Source organism: Ciconia boyciana, chromosome 6 (genome assembly GCF_034638445.1).
Source record: "Ciconia boyciana chromosome 6, ASM3463844v1, whole genome shotgun sequence".
NCBI lineage: Eukaryota > Metazoa > Chordata > Aves > Ciconiiformes > Ciconiidae > Ciconia > Ciconia boyciana.
In genome coordinates this window covers 33,089,811-33,113,626 of record NC_132939.1, presented here as the reverse complement: position 1 = coordinate 33,113,626, position 23,816 = coordinate 33,089,811, and the positions used below count along the sequence as shown (strand labels likewise).

The window sequence follows — 23,816 nt, the reverse complement described above, 5'->3', positions numbered from 1 at the left end:
CCATGTGCTACGCAGCATGGTCTACTGGGTGGTAGTAGAGAGTTCAATTTATAAAGGCCAGTTAAAATTGCTAGGAGGGACATAGTCACCTTAGCAGTAACATGTTTATATTATCTTCTCCTTATAGTAAGGGCTTGATTGTGTGCATGTTTGTCTGCTCATTAAACAAATTGGGCAAAGGTCTGAGTTAGTATCCCTTCTGCCTGGGCTCCTAATGTATTTGTACTACAGGGGATGCCACAAAATGTTTGTTCCTACCAGCTATGTGGTGAAGCACCCAGTTCCAGTCATGTAGTTTTGAGTGTGCGAGCACTAAAGCAGATGCTATGTGGAAAAGCTTTATGCTTCTGTTTTATGTTCAGGAGAGGAACCAGGTATGCTTGTCTGTAGTTCTCTATCCTCAGATAGAGAGACTAGAAAACACACTTTTGTTTGTGAATCTGTTGCTTTGATTGTCACATGAGAAATTTGCAACTTTTTTCTTTCCTTATATGTGCAGATCTGCATAATCTATGCTGATTTTTTTGCTACTTAGTTGTTTCCTGTGAAGCAGAACTTGAAGGTGTTTTTAGTCAGACAGCTAGCTATAAAACAGAAGGTGCCGCCACACCACCTGGTTTTGTAATAATGTCCTATGTCATGCCAAGCAAGATTAGACTCTTAAGCTTGAACAGGAGATGTGCAGGTGATAGGTGTTCCACTTAACAGCATTGCCAGTGCTTCCTTTTCAGCTGAAAGAAAGTGTTGGAAGGGTCAGTACTGTTGGCAGGACTGTCCTCCAGTGGAGGTGTGCAAACAAGGTCTGATCATCTGGTCACTTTGGCAAGCAGGAGGGGGGAAAAAGGAAATGCCAACTTAGAGGCTATATCATGGCCAATTAGGAAAAAAAATACTGCTCCTCTAAATTCAGTGTAAATTTTATTCAATAAAGTATATTCATTCTGTGAGTAACAATCTTGCTCTTTATACAAGCTAATAATAGGTCCACCTGAGATCAAAGCTCCATGTGCTAAGAGTATTGTGCAAACACCCCACAAACAAATTACAGTCTAAAGATGAGTGACATAGGATCAGAAGGGACACAAGGTTGTAGGGAGGTGAGGTGGCAGACTTGTAGTCACTCAGTGGGTCAGTGGCAGAGTTGATATAGGCAACTCTTGGTTTCTAACCCAGTGCCTGAGCTACAGGCATGTGTGCTGAATACTGTTGCTATGAATAATGACTTTTTCCAAAGAGAAGGGTTTGACTTCCCTAGTTTCAGAAAACTTGTGAAATCCTTCTTGGGGAGTAATGTGATATGTTTAAAATGCAACTGTGTTGGCAAACTGGAAACTTAGTCTCTTGAGTCATCAGTTGTGTAAATGAAGTACTCAGCTTGAAAGCTTTGGTCTAGGTCTTTACCAAAACTATTTACAGCATTGTCATTGGTTTCTGCATCTAGATATGGTTAGATGGAAATCGCTTCTATTGCCATGCAATGTGAATTCAGTTGATCTGAGAACCCAGACTGGCTTTCTAATTTGGTGCTGACATTAGTGATTCTGTTGTTGAAGTTCATGTGATCTGTGAAGCGGAATACAGGATCTTCAGGGATCCAGTGGAATTTTTTTGTTAACCAATGTGATTTCCATGCCTGGTAGAATGGGGATTCAACCTTGATCACTCTCTATGGTGCTGTTGAAAGATTCTGATCAGATTTTACAGTTTCTGCACTGAAAATCTTTGTCAGCAGATTCATGGGGAAAAGGAAGAAGGTGCTAGTTCCTGTGTTAGTCCCATGGAAACATGTTTGCTGTTGTTCTCTTTCTAGATGGAACAGCAGTACTGTTAGACATCATGTTTTTAAATGTAAACGCTGAGTCAATCTGTCTCTCTGCAGGGTAGAACTCTCCTTTCTGACCCATCAGTCATCAGTGTTAGGCTTATCTGGGTCTACACTCAGTGAGCTGGACCTGGAAGGGATTAAGGTCATGCTACATGCTGCCATCAAGTGAAATAAATGCAGGGCTGAGATCTTGGCTGCTTCAAGCTCTGCTTGCAGAGCAACATTTTTTCCTGGCAGCAAAGTGAGTAACTGATATGAGAAAGTATAATGCACACCTGGCTGTAAGCACTGGGACTAGAGGTAGAAGCTGGGTTTCAGGAAAGCACAGGCAATGGTATATCTACCTTATCTGAACCACATAAAGGTGGAAGTTCAGATGGGTGGCTGGTTATTTTAGCATCTTACTGGGAGAGTTGCTCAGAGAAGCTTTTCTGGGGCCATCCTGTCTTCCATATTGCTCACTTCTGGGCCTGAATTACTTGGCTTATGCTCAGCCATCCAGTTTCAGGCTGTTAATATTAACACGTACACAACTCCCTCTGGGAAGGCCTTTCACTGCGTGGACATTGTGCTCCAGCACTTTTTGAAGAAGCTTCCAGAGCCCTTGGATGACCATAAAAACTATTGCCTAGGAAATTAGGCAGCTCTTCATTAAGTGGCTTGTAGTTTGATTGTCTAGGTTCATATTTGTCTTTAGGATCATGAGTGCTAACTCCATAGCTGCCTCGTTAATGTGCAGGTAAAGGTCATTGATGCCTTGTTTGTTTGTTTGGGGTTTTTTCCCCCTGCAGCTGCACGGTGCCTCTGGTACCTTTCAGAGGCCAAATGGTGTTTGCAGTCTAAGTGGGTTTTGATTTTCTCTTTGTAGATGCTGGCCAAAGCAAGTGTCGATTAGAGAGAGCTCAAGCACTGGAACAGGCAAAGAAGCCCCAGGAAGCAGTCTTCATCCCAGAATGCAATGAGGATGGATCGTTCACGCAGGTAAAATTTCTATTGGCTTCCTTCAGCCAAGCTCCCAGTGGCTGCAAGAGGTTCACTGTTAAGGCGTGAGCCAAGTGATGATAGCAACATGGGTGCACACTCTGAATCATTTACTCAAGTGAAAGTGTTGAAAGCTGGGGACTTGTGTAACTAACTGGAAGCTTTGATTCGGTCACCATACCGTAAAAGACACATACATATGCAATGGCATCCATGTCCAGTGTAGCACAGAAACAAATGGCATCAACCTCCAGCACAGCAGAGAAACAAAAAAAGTTGCAAGGGAGGCTGATTTTTCCCTGAAAAGAGAAAAAGAGAAAAAAGAGAAAAAGAAAAAAGAAAAAGCTGCAAAGAGCTGTGGCTCACACAGAACAGAATGGGCCAAGCTGCTTCTGCTGTTACCTGTGCTTCATCTATACCAGCAAAAAAGTGGTCTGTTGAGCCTCTTCCCTCTGCAGGGTACTTGTTAGTGACAGACTCTGCTTTCCTATTCTATGCCCTATTGTGGTTTGGGAGTCTGGCAGAGAGGCGAAGAGACTTCTTGCTTTGGATTTTTGATTCTTCACTGTTCACTTGCTGGAACTAAACGATGTGCTGGGATGGTAGACTGTTTCATAATGCTGCTTCTCTGGAGAAGCAGTTCTCAGGAGGTGTAGCAGAAGAGGCTTATGGTTTGTTGGCATTTAACATCTGTGAAAAATGAATAGCCAGTCCTGGTCACTGAGCATCCTTCAGAAATAGTTGGACTGGGAGAGGTCCTACAGAATTCTAGAGACGTTGAAGTAGTTATGGCAAAAAGGAAGCCCTCATGAAGGAGATTTTGAGAGGAAGAGTAGTTTGCTGAGGCAAGGTAGAAATGAAGAGTGATACTTGGTTCTGTTACCGCTAGCATATTGAGTAGTGTCCCAGTGCTAACTGAACTGGGTGTTAAAAATGGCTTGTGCAGTTCCCTAACAGGTGGGAGGGGTATGCTGTCTGCTCAGTTTGGCATGCATCTCAAAAGCCAAAATCCTGCAACCCTGATGTCTTCTACTTTGTGAACTTAAGTAAATCACACAACTTTTTTTGCCTTAGCTTCCCTAAATCTAGCACTGTTCTAGAGATCTTGTGCCTCAAAGAAATTTTAGGATTCATTAGTTGTTGTTTGCAAAGTCTTTTGAAGGGTAAAAAAAAAATTCCAAAATATAATCAATATTGGCTTCAAAAAGATGAGAAAGACAAAAAGCTTTGGGGTTGGTTCAAATGTTTTGTGATGCCTGGGGGAAGAGAAGAAAGACTTTTTTGTGATAACCCACCAAAAATTTTTATTCCCCCCCTCAGCCTTACCTGCCCATTATCTGGTGTGTGGGAGTGTTTTTTGTTTTGGTTTTGTTTTTTAATGGTGAAGTGGGAAAAGTTTTATCCATCCTGCCAACTTTGCATACTTCTTTGGAGCAGCATCATATTTGTGTACAGTGTGGACCATCTTGGGAAGGTGGGAGTAAGAGAAGGTGACTGCAGTTTCTTGCAGTCTAACTATGCTCTCAATTGTTGAAATTTGATTTTGTGTAGAGCTGCTCAGTTTATGTTGGTACTGGAGGGGAATACTTACAAAACCTAGCACAGTGGGACAACTAGGTGTTCCACGTTAAACTTCATAGTTCAAGAAAAAAGGGGGAAGGAAAGCTGACTTTCCAATGTCTTGTCAGCTGTCCTTCAACCTCTTGGAGAGTAAAGTAGGGGGTGCAGGTGAAATTTCTATTCTAATAAGCTGGACTGAGTGCAGTTGATAGTTTTGTTTCAGACAGGTTTATTTGGAAGGTTGGTACCAGTGTCTGGATTGTGGAGCAGTTGCTGGGCTTCTTTCCTGCACATTGCCTGGCCAGTGTGGGTTGCCAGTGGAGGGGCAGCATGAAACTGCTTACAAAAATTGTGTGTTTTCAGCTGGCAGCTAGGCAACATTTCACATTCTTCCTCTGTTCGGTCCTATCTGAACACTAAAATGCTTTTGTTTTACCTGGCATATGAAGGAAGCCTCTGATCCCTTTGTCGCTGGAATTAACTGAAATTCTTATCATTCCTTGGATTGTAAAAATACCCCATGTTCCATATACCTCAGGAACCAGCTTCATTGTTTATATTGCAGCATTTAAGGTCATTGTCCCTGCATAAGATGTGAATGAAAAACAATGTCTGAGGAGGCTAACTGGTTTCAACCTGCATTTGAGACAAATATTTCCTTTATCTTCTGGTCCAAATTAATTAAACTTTGATTTTTAAAAGGATGTATAAAAACTAGAATTCTGGTGAACAGTCTAAACAGTTTTTGCTTCCAGCAACTCATTAATAGATCTCATCTGGTGGAGGTGGTTTGGATACTGCATCTCTTGTGCAGAGAATTGGCACCCCTGGGTTCTGCTCTGCAGGGAAGCTGTGTAGGCCAGTTCTTGAAGTCCCTGAGGCCTTGCTGAAGTTGGCTCTGAACTGTTATTAGTTTATTCTGGTTCAGTACCCAGAGAGTTGCTCCATCCAAACTGCAAAATACCAGTTGGGAAGTCCAGAACAGAGCAGCATCTCTCAATGAAGTTTCTAGGAGAAATACCCACCACACTCTTCAACCTTGAATACCCATCCCAACAAGAATTGAAGCAGATGCATACACTTCAGGGTATGTGCTGTATGTAGAGTTGGTTAGGGAAATTTTTTCAACAACTTCCACCCTTCTATGTAACTGTTATTGGAAGAATATTTTGGGTAGAAGAAAAATTCTGGTCAGAGGGGAAACAAAGATGCATGCATAGATTTAGAATATCAAATGTCTTAACTGTTACAGCACTCACTCAAGATGTGGATGACTTGCTTTCAGGTCTTGAGCCGAGCCTCTTTTTTTGTAGATGCATATACAGTAGGTGTTCAGGCCCACATCATCATCCTTGCCATCAGACTTCAGAAGATCTGGGGTTTTGTCTAATTGTTGGAAATTCTTTAAAGTTTTGCAGGAGTGAAAAACACGAACAGTGCAGGTTTGGGAGCTGCATTTGGTAGCAGTAACTGTATGTTCACAGAACCTGCTTGGTCTTAACCAGATGGAACTGTTGCTTTTGTGGTTTATCATCATCCTCTTGACTAGAAGCTAAATTGCAGTCACTATTGGTAAGCACTGAAAGCAGCACTAAGTGAGGCTGTTCCTCTGAAAGCAGCTCAAGTCTGCCCTTTCCAGCTCCTGGAATTGCATGCAGTACAAAACTGTGTGAATTTGGGGCTGGATCCACTGCGAATTGGATGGGGCTATAGGGTGGTGAAGAGAACATAGCTACTCTCCTGTTCTATGACCAGCAGCATGTGCTGCATGGGGCAGCAGCTGCAGAGGGGAGACCATGCTTGCCTTATCTCCTCCTGCTTCCCTGCAGGGCAACTGGCTCTGACACTCAACAGTTAGATGTGGTAACAAGCGTGAAAGGGAGGAGGGCCTGAAGGGAAAGACCTTGGTTTGGCTTGCATTTAAACCCTGCGTTGGAGAGACATCCTGTGTGTCTTAAAGACTTGTATAATCTGTCTTTTTCATTGTCTGTAAAATATAGACTGAAAAGGAGTGTTGCCACTGATTCTATTGCTTGGATGGCCAGTTTTCCTAGGCATGGCTAGTTATAATGGGTTTGGTGTATTGCATGAAGAGGAGCAGGCACCTGTCAATTCACTGTTTTTCATAACTCTTTCTATGTATCATGTGTGTTGCTTCCCTTATTCTGGGAGCTTGTGTATTGCAAAGATCTTATCAAATCCTTTTTTAGCACTGCTTACACATCTAAAAATGTGGCATGGATTTGCTACATGGAAAAGGTGGTGGCATTGTAGGCATGATGGGATGACTGTAAATGGGAACAGACCTGGTGAATTGCTCTGGAATTGCTCTTTCTTTATATTTCAGTCTGTGTGGGGAATATTACTTCCTATAACAAAAGCTCTCTGCACTTAGCCCACAGTAATATAAGCATGCAGATAAAATTTGAGTTATTCACAACATAAGAATGTTTGTTTGCTATGAGTAATTTGATTAATTGTATAAAACTGAGGTCATGTACTGTTGTGCAAAATTGGACATGACTAAAACCAGTTTCTGTTCCCAAGACTTGCTCTCTCCTTTTTGCTTGTTATGCTGTATTTTGCATAAATGCCATTCCCTTTCCATGCTGCACTTAACCTGCTGTGATCTCTTCTTCATAAACAACAGGCTTTATTGGGTAATCTGCACACTTTCTTTTGCTGCCTAGTGCCGTTGGGCTTGTTGCCATGGGCTGAGAGAAGCTTGCATTCTTCATAGTTTTTCCCCAAGCAGTTTTTTAGAAAAGGTTGCTGAGGTTTGAAATGGGATCCATTTCAGTCAGACTAATATGAACATGAATAATGTTAACCCTGCTTTGGGGGTGTAGTCTCATGGGGCTTTGTGGTGTCTTGCTATTTGCCACCACCTTCTGTCTAGCTGTGGCTTATTTTCCTTGCAAGTCTACATACAAGTGGCTGAGAGCAAGTCTCCTTGGAGTTTCTTAGAGTTTAGGGCTCTGAAAACTGCAGCTGCTGGTGCAGTTACGATGCAGCACTGAGACTTCTCTTAAAGCGAGTGCATCAGTCAAACCTATTGACTTATGACGGGATCAGTGAGTGGGCTGACTGTCACAGCAGTTTTCTGTTATCAGATAGCTTCCAGAGCACTCCCACATCTGGTAATACAAGTCTGTTTGGAAAGAGTGATCTATCTTACGGTCCACAGCAAGAGTTTCATTCTGTGCTATGCTAATGCATGTGCAAAGTACTGCTTTCTCCGAAGTCCCACAAACAGACCCCTTTCTAAAGACAGGGGGAACCCTCTCAGCATTCAGTGTGACTTAATGTCACAGACCTGTGATCCAAGTCTGTTCCTCTGCATTGGCTAGTGTAGCATGATGCTGGGCAGAATTACAAACTCATTTCTTAATGCAGCACGGTGCTGCGGGGCACTGTGTAGACATGTCCCACATTCCCTGGATGCTGTCTATTATTCCATTATTCAGTGCTCATACTCTAGCAATACTAAGCTCTCAAGGACTTAACCTCTCCTTTCAGAAGGAAAGAACACAGTCTGTCTTGCTAGATTAAAGAAACTCTTTCTTCATAAAGAATCTGGACTTTAATTAGTAGGTGGTCCTGGCTTTTTTTTTAAATTAAGACATCCGTTCTATAAAAGATTGTAGTTGGAGCTGTCTCTGAATACTGCTGTGCAGATTTGTCTCCTACTTACACACTTGCTTTCTTCCTGCAGCTCTCATTGTGCTTCTCATTTGCATATTGAGCTAAAGATAACCGATGGATGGGTAAGGAGGTAGCAACTTTAGTTATATACAGCATTTCTTCAAAGAAGTACCAGTCAAGAGAGCAAAGGAACAGATTCTCGAAGCAGGAGTGGACATCCCTTAAGGAAAGTGGCAGTGTAAGATCATTCTCAACTTCAAAGGGTCACATTCTGTGTTGGAAGCAGAGAGCCTCTCTTGGGAATCCCTCTCCTAAGCTAAAAATAGTGTGTGTGCCAGAGTGTGTTGGGAATGCCCTTGACCGTGGCTAAGATTCTTTTGCCACAAATCACTTCTTTCCCTGGTTATATGAATAGTGAAATGCCTGTGGAGCAAGCATTTCTTGAATGGTGCATAGGCTTGAGGAAGGTGGCTGCTGCATAAAGCCCTGGTGGGAATATTTGTCTGCACAACATTGTTTGGGAAGAATTAAATGTGAGCAGGGAACAGAAAAAGTGACACAAATGTTTTAATGAGTTGCAGTCCCAAAGAAGCTCAAACTTAAGATGCAGACCAATTCATAGCTCCCTAAAATTGTCTGTAAAGGCAAGGCAGGCTTCTGACAATAGTCAGCTGACTTAATCTAGTAGAAAGTATGACAAGATCCAGGGTCTAAGCAGTACAGCAAGACAATCCAGAAGAGAGGCATCACCACTTAGGATAAATAGCTGTTAGGCCAGTGTGCCAATTGTGTGCCACTAACTTGGATTCAGAGGACTTTCTAGATGAGCCTCAATGGCTTGAACAAAGGAAAGGCTTGATTAAAGAATTGCTGGGTGACACTGTGGATTCTGCTCTCTGGGTCAGACCAGCTAACCTACTGGCTTGGAACAACTTAACTGTTTTTACAGTGTTTACAAGGAGCACCTGGATGCAGCCAGGGTTTGGAGCCTAGCCTCTTGCTGTGAGTGCAGGCAGTAGCTCTGCTGTCTGCCCTCCCTCACCCTCAGCAGAGCCATTCAAAAACTGGATGTGTTTTTTCTTTTCTCATAGAAGTATTGTTTTGAATGCAGAAGGAATGTTTTTCTTCCCTTCTCTCTGCCCTCCATTATGGAAGGAGCCAGGAAATGTTTGTCTGATCTGTGATGGGATAGGAATTGGTTACCAAACTCTTCATCTGAACAGCAGTGAAAGACTAGTCTGAGTGTTGCTGTTCCTGTGCTCAGCCCAGTGCCTGTCCAAGGCGGTCTCCAGCTTCTTGCAGCAAACTTCTGCTTTCTGTAACTCCTTAGAGACTGGTTTCAGCCATCACAGAGTTACTGCTTTGCCCCTGTTCTCTCCCTCATACATGTGCATGCAATTTCTCTCCCATTTCCAGTTCATCTTTTGGAAACAACCCCTTGATCCTCCGTTGTCAAATGGCTGTAAAGGGATGCTGCTGCTTGCTTGTTGAGAAGCTTTGGACTGCTTGGGAATCTGATTCTGGCATTGCCAGTGAGATACTGAAGAAACCCAAACAGCAGCAGCTTTTTCCCCTCAGGAAATTAAGAGGCAGAGTAGTCTGCCAGTGACTATAGTTCTAATGTTTTCATATTGTAATGAACTTGATGAGAGCAGGTGTTTGTTCATGTGGCTGGTGGCTAGTATGTTAGCTGCTGTTTGATTTCACATGTCGTAATGGTGGGGGGGGGATAGAGGAGCTGCTGCTACACTCTTAATTTGGGCAATGGTGGCAGGGCAGCTTTTGCTGGGTTTGTCCCTGATACGTTTCATCCTTTGGTTGAGGGACAGTCGAGATGGCATATCTCCCACCCCTGAAAAATAGGAACAGTGTCGTCCTGCATGATCAGGGATTCGGGTGCTTGCAGGGCTTTAAACTGTGGTTTGATTTTTTTTTTTGAAAGTGTAGATGTTAATGGGGAATCTGTTGGTAGACCTCAAATGATTTGCAGGTTTTATTTCTCTGATTCCCTATTATGTAACTTAAAATGTTCAGCTGTTGGACAGGTGTATGTTAATTTGAGATGTCAAATTCTGTCATGTGCCTTTCCAGCAGTAATGAGTGTTCTGTAGCTGCAGCTGAGTTAGCAATCAAGTTGATTTTATATAAAAAATTGATAATGTATTTTCTCTGACACAGTGCTTAGCTTTAGAAGACTGAGAGCCAAAAGAAGTCAAACACACTTTTTGTAACATGTATTTTGGTAGAGCCTAAATTACTCTAACTGAAGATTAGATCTGTGCAGTAAACAGGTGTCACTTTTACATGGTTACTCTTCTGATTATAACAGCATTTAGAAATCTTGCTACTATAGGAGTAGGTCTAGAATGAGGTTGAATTTCAGGTAGAAGATTTAAATGTGATTTAGAAACAAACTCAAACCTAAGATCATTGGAAACTCATTGGAAAAATTTAAAGTAAACCCCTGAATTTTCAAGATTCCTTACTGTAGGTGCTCTGGAATTGCTGACACATTTTACAGAATTTCTGTTTACACACAGTGTTTAGAAATGGTACTGGATCCAGCTATTGCCTTTACATTTTTTTCAGTGCCATACCAGTGCTATGTAACTGATGAAAACTATACCATTTTTTTTTGTTCCCAGCCTTTAGGCTGCAAACTCTAGGCTGTAGGCCACTATTGTTATGACACCTAAATATGCTGAGACCTGGTCAGGTATCATGGTGAAAGGTAGTATCTCTCAACATGAAGGTGTTCAGGAAAGCCAACTGCAGTGATTTTTGAGGTTTCTGAAGTGTCTGTTCTTCATGGGTAGCTGTCTGGCCTTTAGGATAAGTGCTGAGATTTTGTTGCTGCTACTATCCGTAGTAGGGGAGTCCTTTGGTGCTGCAGTGGAACATGTGGTTGTTGTGAAAGTGCTGTCAATCAGACTTTTTTTTTAAAGGCAGCAGAGGTGAGAGGGTAATGGGATACCACTCCACGGAAGACCAGCATTCATTAGCTTAGTTATTTAGAAAATTACTTCACTTTTATGGATGTAATGTGCTTGGCTTGCATAAATGTGTGTATGTAATTGGTAGCTCTCCATTGAGATGAGTTGCATAATATGCTCTTAGTTAATGCATCTATCCTAAATTTATGTCAATACATTTTTTGGACACCTCTGCCATGTAGCTTGTTGTTTTCTGAAGGCTTGTCTGAAGGACTATCAAGTCACCAACACTTGAATTCTTTAAATGCTGGGTATGCTGGTTTTTTTTTTTCTGTAATGTAACATGAAATGGTCTTGCTCTATGAATTAGAGACCCTATCCTGGAATTTGGCTTCATCTCTGGGTAAGATTTTTACAATTAATGCTCAGATGTAAAGACAGCTTCTTGTGCTGTTGGGACTGCAATAATGTGTGTGTGATCAGCGAAGAAACATTAAACACAGAAACCTAAGCAGTTCCATCACACTTGTTTTGAATATGCAATTGATCAGATTGAGCAATAAGAAATACTTTGCAACTTGATTATTGCTAATTATATTCATAGTGCTTTTGAGTAATTTGCAGTCAATTTTGTGATATATTGAGAGAATAAAAACGAAAGTGTGCAGATAGCAGTGACAGTGACTTTAGTAACATGGGTACATGAGATTATTGTTGATTTTTGGCTGCTAAAAGTGAATTTGCTATAGGCAAAATGATCGCTTTGCACTTTAGTAAAACCCAAGATAAACACATGGTACAGTGTTATAATTGCTCTTAGATCATGTTTTATGTGATACTCAAAGCCTTTTAAAAAGACTGTTGTTAAGTCTCTGAACAAACTCTGCTACTTTAGGGAATCGGAGCCAGCTGTCAGCAAAGGGGAATGACTGTTCTAGCTCTGAAGGATCCCAAATGAAGGGAACGGTACAAACACTCCATCACTCTTCTGTGTGGAGAGGACTGGAATGGGAAATCAGCGTCAATGAGCTTGCTTGGAAAAAAGAGAGAATGGACAGAATTCAATTTACAAGTAAAATAAAAAGGCAGTTTCTGAAGTAATCTCATTTCATGGCTTTTTTCAGAAGTGTGTTGAAGAAGCTGTCTCTAGCTTATACTAATGTAGGCATTTCTATACCATTTCAAGGTGCTGGAAGTACTGATATGCACACTCAACCACAACTGAACGTGTGGCTAGAATCCTAGAAAGAATTTTGGAAACTGTTAGTATTTACACAGATACCTGTATGATGATAACTTACTTGTGTCTCAAGGGAAGTCAAAAGGCATCCTGAATTTCATCTAAATGCTTGATCACTCTGTGAAAGCTGAGGCAAAGACCGTAATTAGATTTATTAAGCTGGATGAAACTATACTGCCACTGAACTAATATCTGCATAGATGTTACTAAGACCAGTCTGCTAGATTTGGATTTATCTATTCTCACTTTAGAGGTCCACATCTGAACTAGTCATTTGGTGTCCTTCTGTGGTGAAGGAAGGAACTGGGTGACTCTAGATGTTCAGTTCAGATGTAGAGCTTTAAAGTTAAGCAAGATAACTCTCATGCTCTGTACCTTTTGGCTCATTAGAGCCTTCATCGAATGTTCTTAAGTCCTTGTCAATACACAAAGAGCAAGCATGTTGGATCTTGTTCCTACTGCCTAGGTTGACATAGTAACAGGAGAGAGCTTAAATCTATCTGGAGAGGGTTTGTTAACGTAACAAGTCAGTGCTGTGTTTTTCCAGCCATGTTTACTGAACAAAATGCTTTCGAAATGCCTGCAGAACACTGTTCTCAAGCAGTGGCTGTGGAATTGGGCCAGGGTGGCCTTTCCTTATCCCAGCTGGGATGCAGTGGGACAACTATTTAATGGTAAATAGTAAATGGGATTTAGTAGAGGGTGGAATGAGCTGAGACACAGCTGCTGCATCCCCAAATGGAAGTGTTCTCAGCTGACTACTTGTAATTTCTTTTGCCTCCTGAATTGCAGCTAAGGGAGTTGGAATAGGGGAAATAACCTTTCTTTGGGGAGGGAGGTGAGGGGAAAAAGAAAAGATAATGATATCAAAGATACTCTTCTGTGTGACCTCCTCACTCTGAAGCACGTGTTTGTGATGCGTCTGGGTTGGGACTTCCACTAAGATGCTGGATTATAATAAGTGATGGGTGATAGTGTGAGAAATGAAATGCCTGCTCTTTGTTTTATCAAACAGGTGCAGTGCCATACCTACACTGGATACTGCTGGTGTGTGACACCTGATGGCAAGCCTATTAGCGGCTCTTCTGTACAGAACAAAACTCCTGTATGTTCAGGTACTGTGGGAGTTGCTTCAACAAATACTAATTTGATAACTGAAGGGGGCTGGGGAGAATGCATCCTGTTCAGAGTGCTTAATCTTTTCAGGTGACTCGGCCAGTTTACCAGATTTAACACTGCAGTTGTGCTTGTATCTCCCTGTGTGCTTGCTGGCATTTGGAAGCTGCAAGAGAGCTTGGACTGTGGGATGCCCACCCTGCAGTTAGGGTACACTAGACACTCCTGCAAGGCTCACTGAGAAAAACCTGAGGTAACAGCCTGTGGTAGCCAAGGCAAGAGTTGCAGTGTTGCTGTGTACACCAAAACCAAAGATTCCCATAACAGATGAGAAGTTTTTCCCATGAGCTGTATTTTAAAGAAGTGGTTCTCAGGCTGTATTGAGTAAGCTATGGAGTCATTTTGCTTGCAGAGTGACTTCAGTTAAGTTAGATAAGGTGGTTCTCTGAGAAACTGGTAGTTGACTACTAGCCCCCAAATCTGGGGTCCTGCTGTTGTTATGGATTTGGGTCTTCTGATCATGTTGCTCAGTTCCAGGATCCCCATGTTTGTGTCATGGGGCTGGACAGCACTGGGCTTGCACCACAGCTCGCAAGAAGGAGGTCCAGAGCCAGGCTGTTACTCATGGGTTTATTAAGTGATGTGCTTCTGGGCTCGCAGCCTGACACTGCTCTGTTACCCTATGGTTTACTGAACCCAAATCCATCATTTTCTGTACTTAAAACAGAGTGATGTTTGGGTTTTTTTCTCCCCACCATTCAATATGGCAGCCCACGGCTCAAATGGGATGAGGCTGGGCTCTAGATTTTCATATGATCCTGCAGTGTTTGCCCTTCAGATGTGAGCACGACAGCAGTCAAACTTTTGGGTTTTTTAATCCTTCTCACCTTATTCAGTGCCCTCTTGGCTGTAGGGCGTTTTGTGGTAATAAGCAAACATGGTGACTTGCGTGAGGGTTTGAGTTGAGTGGGAGAACTGTCTGGGAACTGGTGAGTCAGTGTAGCTTGAGGGGATGCTTGGTGTTTCACAGGTACATGGAAAGAAAATAAGATTAATATCCTGGTTTTGTGTAAGGTGAAATGCTACAGTAATTTGGCTTAAACCTTAGAATATTACTTTCTTCCACTATTCCCAGTATATGGTTTTGGTAGGGCATGTTTTAGAGTTTTGCTAATCTGTTCATTTAGTCTTGAGCTGTTTATAAAATTGTGTTACCAGGAAAGTAAACTCATGGTGTATTGTAGGACACGCAGATGTTAGGCCTGTGACGACTAATATTTGGTATGTGCTTCCTACTTGTAATTCAGCAGTAGATCTGTGATGAACTGATCTGCAAGTGAAAGTGCCTGGGCAATAGAGTTTACATTTAGAGTTTGTCTTGACCAGACTCTTGGGCCTGTCAGAGCTGCCTCCTTTGGACCTGACTTTTGATCCATGTTTCCTGAAGGATCAGTAATCACTGGAACTGTTTAGTAATGGTGCATGGAAGAATCAGCTTCCTGGGAATAAAGCTATTAAAAAAAAAAAGCTTGTCATAGATTTTTGTACACTTTTGTAATGGATTTGTTCAAAAAGCTTATCAGTTCAAGTTTTAGTGGAAAACTGTGTGATGAAGTACTAAAGCAAACTGCAGAAACAAGTGTAGGATCATATCTTATGTGAAGATCTAAGTTATATTAAAAAGTCCAAGATGTGTTCTATTCAAGTACATGCTGGATCTTAGTGTCCTTTTTCAAACAGCTGGGGATGTTCAGGGGTTGGTTGAAATCCATTTTCTACAAATTGTCCCACTTAATCCCTTTCCTTTTCCTTTAGAATACTGCCCCTTGCATTCCCTGCACACTCTCCCCACCTGTCTTTGATTTGTTCTTTCTGACATTTGCAAATGAAAGAAGTGACTCTTATTGATCTTTCCTTCTTGCCCTTGGATTTATTCCAGGTTTCTTACTAGCACACTGCTCTGAACTCTTTAAAATCACTAGATCCAGCTACTAAAGACTTCTTGTTTACCCTCATCCTGATTTAACATCTTAATGCCTAAAACCTCCGTATGCTATCCCAGAGAGCCACAGGCTCTCTGAATCCTAAACTGAGCTGTTGGCAAGTAAAACAGACACTTTGTGGGTTGAGATATAGACTGTATTAATGTAACATTACATGTTCTGTGTGATCATGCAGCATCTAAATAGATGTCTTTTTTCTTTTTTCCTCCCCTTTAGGTTCTGTAACTGATAAACCATCAAGCCAGGGTAATTCGGGAAGGAAAGGTGAGTGAAGTCCTGTGCTTCAGCAACTTGTTTATAATAACAGCTGCCCAGCCAAGTCCTTGAGATAACTCAGAACCTGGGTTCCTAACCAGCTTGGTGTGTGGGAGGTTTATGTGCCTTTAGACCTCCCCCTTCAGTAGGAGGAATAAGATGACAGTCTCTTTGTGCACCACCCTGTGGAGTAGAAAATGGTGTGTTCTGCTCTAAGCTGATCAGCTGAGATGTAGTACATGAAAGCAGAGCTTCCCAAAGGGGTGTCTGGCACAGAATAACCTCTGCTTGTTCACCTTGAAGCTAACTACTGAGCATTTCTCAGTAAAATCCCTAGAGATTAGGAAGGCTATCAATATGACTAGTACACTGGGAGTCAGGAGTGCCAATGTCATGGTTGTGGCTTTATATGCATTGAAAGGCGGGTGTTTTAACAGAGTATAAAACCCTCTGGCCAGCTGGAGCAGTGCTGGATTAAACCCTAGCTGTGCTTGGAAACCTCACTCTTTTGTGTGTTAGGCATTGGTCCTCCTTCTTTACACTCCTTTCTTCAGCCCTTGCCTTTCCTGAGCAAGGCACTAGGTGTGTAATCATTCTCCTTCTCCTTTGTTTATTTGTAGCCCTTCTCTGTGTCCTCTGATTCACATTGATTGAAATAGTCTTGGGAGGGGTGACCACTGAAGTTATACATTGAGCAGTCAAGTTTGTCTTTTAGGCCTTCTCCACACCCCGATTTTCAATGCTTCTCCCCTCTACCCCTCATTCAGAGTCAACTTTGTCTCCTTACTACAGGAAAACAGTGCTGAATGCATCCTCACTTCTGCTGGTGAGGATGAAGACTGTTTCCTGGGAGAAGTTTCTGTTTTGGTATCTGAAGCACGATTTTTACTGCTAGCTCTCTAAACCAATTATTCCTGACACTTCAAAACGCAGGAAAATGCCTACCTTGATGCCAACACTTCAATTTGAAGAACATCTTCCATGCTGGAACTGTCAATCCAGTCCTGAAAACATTTAACAGGAATTAGATTGCTATGTTCAGAGCAGTGATTCATTTTGAGCATATCTGCTCTCCAGTCTATTGGTTGTGTATAATAGCTTAGGAAAAGGTAGGGAGAAGAAAGATGCAAGGAAAACTACTTAGTTAAGACTGAATGCTAAAGCCTGCTTCTTATTTTAGATAAGGCTATGTCTCTGTAAACTTGTAATTATGTCTTAATGTATAATTGGCACCTGAACACACTGTTGTTATTCTGTTAATGTAGTCATTGCTGGTCTAGCTTGAAGTACAAGCAAATCAAGTAGCTCTTAATCTGCATTGTTTTTGAGTGGGGGTTGTTTGTAGGCTTCCTACCTGAGTAGTCCTAGTCTGTTCTTCCAGAACTGGAAGCAGCTGACATTGGATTTCATAAGAAACAGGAGCAAAAAGGGAAAACATCTGAACTTGTTTTTCCCACTTCAGTCCCTTTAACTCAGAGGTTGGAACATGCAAAAAAAGAGAACTGTAAATGCAATGAATTAATCTAAAATTTGTAATAGAAATTGGTTCTCCTTGGTGCTGCCTGTGGCATCCTGTTTCAAGAATGGTACACTCGGTTACATGGCTGCAGAAACATCCTATGCAGTAGCTTTCAAGAAAAGGAAAATGTTTCCCTTTGGGCCAGCATGCTTCAAGCAATCGTGTAAACTTTCTGTCCCCTCCAATTCCGAATGTGTTTATCTGTTGGAAGCCCCTGCACAAGCCACTTTTTCTAACATGATGAAGAAAGGCCAAATATTTGTGATCAATAAATAAATAGGTCTTAAAATCAAGAGGGCTTTTAGAAGCTGAAATAATTTGGTTTAAAATTTGATGGACTTAGCATTACTTTCTTGGCTAGTGATGAATGCCTAATCTAAAAATGAATTTGGCTTTCTTATCAGTGTTTTTTCTTGACTTAAGCTGCCTTGATTCAAAATTCCAATATTGAGTCCTGTTGTTAAGAAGTTGGAACCAAGAACAGCCTGGCTTCCTTGAAGCAAGGTGGTTGCTGGAAGTCTGGCTTCTCTGAAGACTGGTGACTAGCCAGTGTGCATATAACCATCCATTCTAGCTGAGTGTTCAGACTCTTTCTGCAAAGATTGCTCTTTGCAAGAAGACAAAAAGGGCAAGATGAGGAGGGGTCAAGCAGGAACTGGGTCAGTGATGACCTTTCTGTTGCAGAGGCATGTCTTGGAAGCTTCTGACATCAACTTTGAGCTACTGCCATCTAATTCAGGAGCTTTTGGACTTTTCCCACTGCACAGCAGACTCCTCTCCATCCCTGGATGAGGGTCTCTGAGTCAAAAAATATTATCTGGCACAGAATAGGCACTCTCAGGAGGAAGAGGAATAGCTAAGACTCTCAAAAGTGATTTCTTTTGTCCCATTCATAAAGGAATGTAAAATATGGAGCTAATAAACTTTGTGTGATGCTTTCAAGTCTTCCGGGCAAAATAGTTTTTTGGATGGAGGCTGCTTTGCCTTAGAAACAGTGCAGATGGGTAGGCTTAAGCTATTGGGTAATAAATGAAAAGGAAGATGTTACTAGCATATTAGCTCTCCTTTATAAGAGACAAATTAATGTTGGAAGGAGAGAAGGGCTGGTTATCAGTAATAACTCTTTCTCCAAATATTTTGGCCTCTCTTCCATCCTGTTTAGCCCTAGTTTCTGGGGTCAGTAGGTATGATGGGGTCACCAGAAGATGTGATTCCACTCACAGGCGCTCTCACTACTGATGAAAAGAAAATGAAATGGCTTCATGGTCATGTGGCTTGGCATGTAGTTCCAGAAGTGGCTCTGTGGAGCTTTCTGCAAGAAATCCTTTTTATTTTTAAATCCATGCTCTGGTTGCCTATGTTTACGTTGCTGCTATTGCTGTATGATGCAATGCCAGTTACTCATACAATTTGCCCTGTAAGGTAATTTAAATCAAATTAAATTTGCACCAAACTAAAAACTTTAAAATAGAACGTATTGATTTGTTCTGTGTATGAGAAGTGCTCTGCTGGAAGGCAGAGCAGACCTGGGCCTGGGGAGATGGAGGCGTGTTTGTATGAGGTGGAATGGAAACCCAGGTTCTCCAGAACATGCTCAGTGTGCAGACTTTGCAGCTCAGACATTTACCACTGTTCTTTCTATGATGAATTCAGCCTGCAAGTGACGAACAAGTTTCCAGGACCTTTGTCAGGGAGTGCAGTTATTCTTGGGTGGTATTAGGATATCCAGAACCTGCAGACTTCTGTTGCTGTCTATTCCTTATTCCAGCTTGTTCCTTATACAATACTTTTTTGTAAGGAGCTTCTTGCACTAATTTACTCCAGTTGCTGCTTAGTTTGAAAGGCCTGAGAGACTTGGAAGATGCACGCTGTTCTCTAGAGCGCTGGATCTCCCCCTCCCCCGGGAGGTTCTTAATGTTTTAAGAAGCAGTGAAAGGCATCCTTGGAGCCAACATGACTGGATTTTTTCCCTGCCTAAAGAATGCAGAATGTTCTTTTCCAGGCAAAGGGAAATTGTGCCACACGTTTGAAACAAAACAAGCAAACATGTAACAAAACAAAACTTTATTTTCTTTATCTGAGGAATGCTGGGGCTTTAGGAGCTCAAAGCTACAGATTTGGCATATTGCAGGCATGAGTAATGTCTTTCGCAGTCACCAAGCAGGTTTTAAAAAGTAGGCTGGTCAGGAGACAGAGGGATGTAAAAAGCAGCCATGTCATTGCTTATCTCCATAAAGTCACTTGGTCTTCCTTCTTAAAACTAGAAACTGAGTGAATTAAAAGTGGAGAGACTGGAAATGAGTGAAGAGGAAAAAAAAAAATCTGAGTGGGGATACTGGTTTGTTAGTGGTTGTTAACTGTTCTGGACATTGTGAGGTGTTTATACCATTTTTTTAAATCAACTGAATGAAGGAAATGGGAAAGGAGGTTTGGTTCTATAATCTGGGATTAAAAGATGATGCAAGTACAGGGTAAATATGGGCTGGACAAACTGTCAGTGTCAGTCATGAAGAGTCTGGAGTGGTATGAACTCCCTTTTTCTTTCATAAAGTCTCTTGCAGTGCATAAAGTTCCAGGCCTGTTTTGACTTGTTTTGTTTCCCTATTGCAAAAGCTGGCAATAGCATCTGCAATTCCCAGAGCGTGGGACAGGTACAGTGATGTTGGTGAAATGTAAGCTCTGATAGTCCCACAGAAGGCAAAGCCTGGGTTGAGCTCGTCTTACACTTACTATCTTACATGTAGGCATGACTCTTGTATGGAGTTGCGAAAAGCTTTGCCCAATGAGTTTGCAGCCTACAAGAAAACACTGAAGCAATTTGAGGAACCTAAGATGAACTACTTAAAACTCCTGTCAGTTAAACATCTAGAATTGGCTTCCTTTTTGTGGGTTTAACTGCAAGAAATGGGCTTGAAGGCAGGCTTTGTTGCAGGGAAATTCTCCGCTGTAATTGTGGGCAAGTTGGCCCATTCTGTGGCGCTCTTCCTGCTGGTTTCCAAGAGTCTTACCTCTAGAAAATGTTTAATGGCCTAGTTGTGCAGCCAGTAGACTAAGCAATTTGAATCAGTAATGAGCCATTAGTCTGAGTCAGTAATTAGACTGAGCAGTAAAGGGTGAATGCTCTCCTCAGGCAAACCCAAGTGGAGGACAGCTTGTGCTGATGTAAATAATGGAACCATTTGTACATTGAGACCTGGAAGCTTTGTCTGCTGGTGGTAAGAAGTCAGGTGCAGCTGGCACTAATTCACCTGCTGTCTGCTCACAGGGAGGGGAGCTTGCTGCCTCCACAGTGGCTAGTATGTCTCAGAAGACAGGTAATATCTTGATAAATGTCAAGTTGAAATGTGACCAAGATCTGAGACTGGGACTTTAGTCTTTACCTTCTCCAGTTCTTTCTGGATTCAACCAGGTACTGATCAAATCTGAAACAGAGCTGTGCTATTACAAACCAAGCTTCAAGTGCCCAATTATTCCTGCCTCTCCAACCTCATAAATACTGGGAAAATGCTTTGTGATGTCTTTAGCAGCTTGTGGAGGATACAGGAAAGATAGAGAAATATTGTATGGCCTTCATCAGTAATGTGAAAGAAATACAAGTTTACTGGGGCAGTATGAAGTCAAGTGGTGGTTCTAGCTGGTGAACACCATCTTATGATGAATTTATTGCAGAACTTTAGCAGGTACTAAGTCTGCAGTGCTACCCAAAAAATTCTTCAGGATCCCTTATGTTGCGTATTTATTTTTCAATAAATAATATATTTATAAGTCTGGATGAAGGAGAATTTTCATGCAAGAATTGCTTTCTGAACTGTTTAACTTTGTCATGTAATATTCCTAGACCAGGGCTGACATGTTTGTTAGGTCTCTTCTGGGTAAAATATACGTGTGTACACAAAGTGTGCACATACAATTTGATGGTTCTGGACAGAGTTGCGTGTGTAGTGTAGCTATATGGAAAGTAAGACTGTTCTATGCATATAAGCAGCAGACTTGCTGTGTGTGTGCTACATGAATGCTCCAAGTCCTCTGGTTGTGCAAAAGCTTGATTTGTCCTACCATGCACTGATGGTGACAGATTCTCAGTCTACCCTGATAAAATTTAACAGGGGGCAGGAAATGTCTGGGAGAAACATGAATGTGTGCTGCTTTTCATGAAACTGGAATAAAAACTCAGGCGACAGAGAAGTAACTGGGAGAGATTAGTGCAACAGAAGCAGTGTCCTGCAAAGGCATGAGTGGGCTGTGAATAAAAAATTTTGTAGATGGAATTTGTAGCACATAAGATTTTGGTTAGCTCATTTATATTTCCGAGCAAACTGAGCAGTGGAATTGAAGTTTGCTTCTCCTATTATAAAAAATAGTTCTGTAAAAAATACCATTACTTTAATCAGTAGGTTTGCCAGTTTGTAGATATTCAGAATTCTGCCTGGTTCCTATTGCTATCCCTATACTGTACATAATCTACAAAATTGTTTATTAAATTCCAGTTAAATGTAATTGTAGAAAGCAAGTGAATTTCACAGGTATGGCAGATTGTAGTTTGCCAATATTACAGATTTTAGAACATAGAAAACACCCAGCTTTTAACTGGGAGTTGTGATCAATTTTTGTGAGAAGAGGAATGTAATTTTACAATACTGTGTATACTGGATCAGTTTTCCAGAGTAGAGCAATGTTCTAAGAAACACTTAGATATATCTCAGAAATCAAACAGATTTTTGAAATATTAAGGTCTAGAAGAAAAATTCAACCTCAAATTTGCTACATAAACAGTAGAATTAAAAACAATCCTTTTGGGTCCCCACATCACTGACTTGTCTGAAATGGTTTAGTTTTCGTCAAGACACTTTTTTGTGGGCCTCGGAACATATGTATCAAATTTGAGGCTGAAGAAAGTTTCATTGGCAAGTTTAAGCAGAAGGCAAATTCTGTTTTAAAGTGTATTTTGTTTGATATAATGCAAGAATGCTGCTTTCATCCATAAAGCAACAGTTCTAATCGGTAAGTTAGTCTATATAATATGACTTAATAAAATTGTAGTTTACAAGTGTTGTTATAGCAATCTACAGACTGCTCAGGTCTGTAATATCTTAAGGACAGCTGTAAAGGTTTTTAAATGATTAAGTCATGGTATTGAGCAGCCTGGTGAGTAGATCTAATAAGCAGACCAACAATTGATTAAGCAACATCTGTTAAGGTATCATTAACTGTTTATGTGCTATACATGGATTTCTGGTGTCTGACCAATTACAGCTTGCAGAGAAATGGAATAGTTCTGGGGTCTGTGGGTTGTTTTTGTCATTTAAATACTTCATAGCTATGTGGCCGCAACACCTTTTCTTTTTTAAAGAGTTGTTAAAAAAATTCTTCCCATGCTCTTTGAGTGTCTGGATCAGCATGCCAAGATGTTATACTATAATGCTACGTAGTTCTCTAGATGCTTTAAAACAGCATCATTATAACTTTGAAATTAATAGTCCTAGACTTCCTGTCTTCTGTAGCTGTTTCTTAAAAATAAACCTGAGGACAAATTGGAGAAATTGCTGGGTTTGCAGATAAGTGAAGCTAGAAGTTGTTTTCTTGTGCCAGCCTAACATGACCCTATTTTGTTTGAGTATTTGCATCCTATAAAAGAATCTAGACATCTGAACGTTAAATTTTCTTTCAAATCAATGTAATGTCCCAGGAAATGTGTTTTGTCGTGGGTGCAGGGGTTTGGTTGAGGGACTGGAAGTACTTTCCTTTCAACTCCTTTGCCCCATGAGCTCTGTCAAGATTTCTCTGTAAGAGAGAAACTATGAAATTGTGATGGGAAAGCTTGAATGCATGCAGAGCATGTGTGCTTGTAAATAAGGTAGGGGGAAGCTGGATAGGCAACCACAATGTTTGTTCAAGTTCCTGAGATGGCACCTATGGGAATTAAAGCTTCTTTAGAACAGATTGAGCTGGAAGAATAGCTTCCCTCCATGTGCTCATCTGGGTTTTTGCTTTATGTTGACAGCAAGGGAGATGTATTGCAAAATTCTCTGATGAAGGCTGGGGGTGGGAGAAGTCTTCCCAACAGACTGAATTTCTCTAGGCTGTCTGTGTCTTTTATTACATGTCACTGTGCTCAGCTTGGTGCTCAGATTCTGATGGGACCTTTAGGTGCTGCAGCAAAGCAATTCTCAATGAAAGGACTTGACAGGTTTCATCTTGACTGTTCAGCTGCTCACAAATATGCCTTTAAATGATGATGGTTCTTAAGATCAGTTGTCTTGGGCTCGTTTTGAACAGTCACTCTGTAAATGTCTGGCAGTCTAACTTTGAGGAATGACCTTCCTCCTCCTAAAATAAAAATATTTAAATTTTGAGAATGTGGTGTCATTTGTACCCTGGGTACATTTTTGAGAGGTACTTTGTTCTGTACATACAGGTTTCCTTCTGAAGCACATTAGATCCTTTGGAGGTCCTTCCAGCACTACTCAGTTACCCTGCCTATCTGCCTCCTTCCATTCTTCCCCATTCCTTTCCTCATGAAGAAAAAGTATTCTTTCAGTTTCATAATCAAGTACAAAAATTCCTTTAGATTAAATTCAGATCCTGGGGTGAACTAGCTGGGGTAGTATAGTTAGAGAGCAGAGTTGTGCTCACTCACTAAAGCTCTGAACCTCTACTCTTAATGATCCTGGGGGGAAAAAACCTGCAGAAACAAGCAGTGAAAAAAAATGTAGTTAGGTTTTTTCCCCTTTCCCTCCTT

At 41.4% G+C, this 23,816-nt stretch overlaps 1 protein-coding gene across 10 annotated transcripts in view; it reads left to right on the top strand.

Annotated features, from left to right (window-relative positions):
- SMOC1 (SPARC related modular calcium binding 1) overlaps positions 1 to 23,816 on the top strand; it is a 140,775-nt gene that overhangs the window by 49,764 nt on the left and 67,195 nt on the right. For 8 of the 10 annotated variants that reach the window (XM_072865458.1, XM_072865461.1, XM_072865466.1 and 5 more), the window contains exons 3-5: positions 2,694 to 2,806; positions 13,200 to 13,299; positions 15,520 to 15,567. In XM_072865458.1, coding sequence (XP_072721559.1) covers positions 2,694 to 2,806; positions 13,200 to 13,299; positions 15,520 to 15,567 — 261 coding nt within the window. The remainder of the gene's footprint in view (positions 1 to 2,693; positions 2,807 to 13,199; positions 13,300 to 15,519; positions 15,568 to 23,816) is intronic. The other 2 variants (XM_072865468.1, XM_072865467.1) reach the window with 1 other exon arrangement.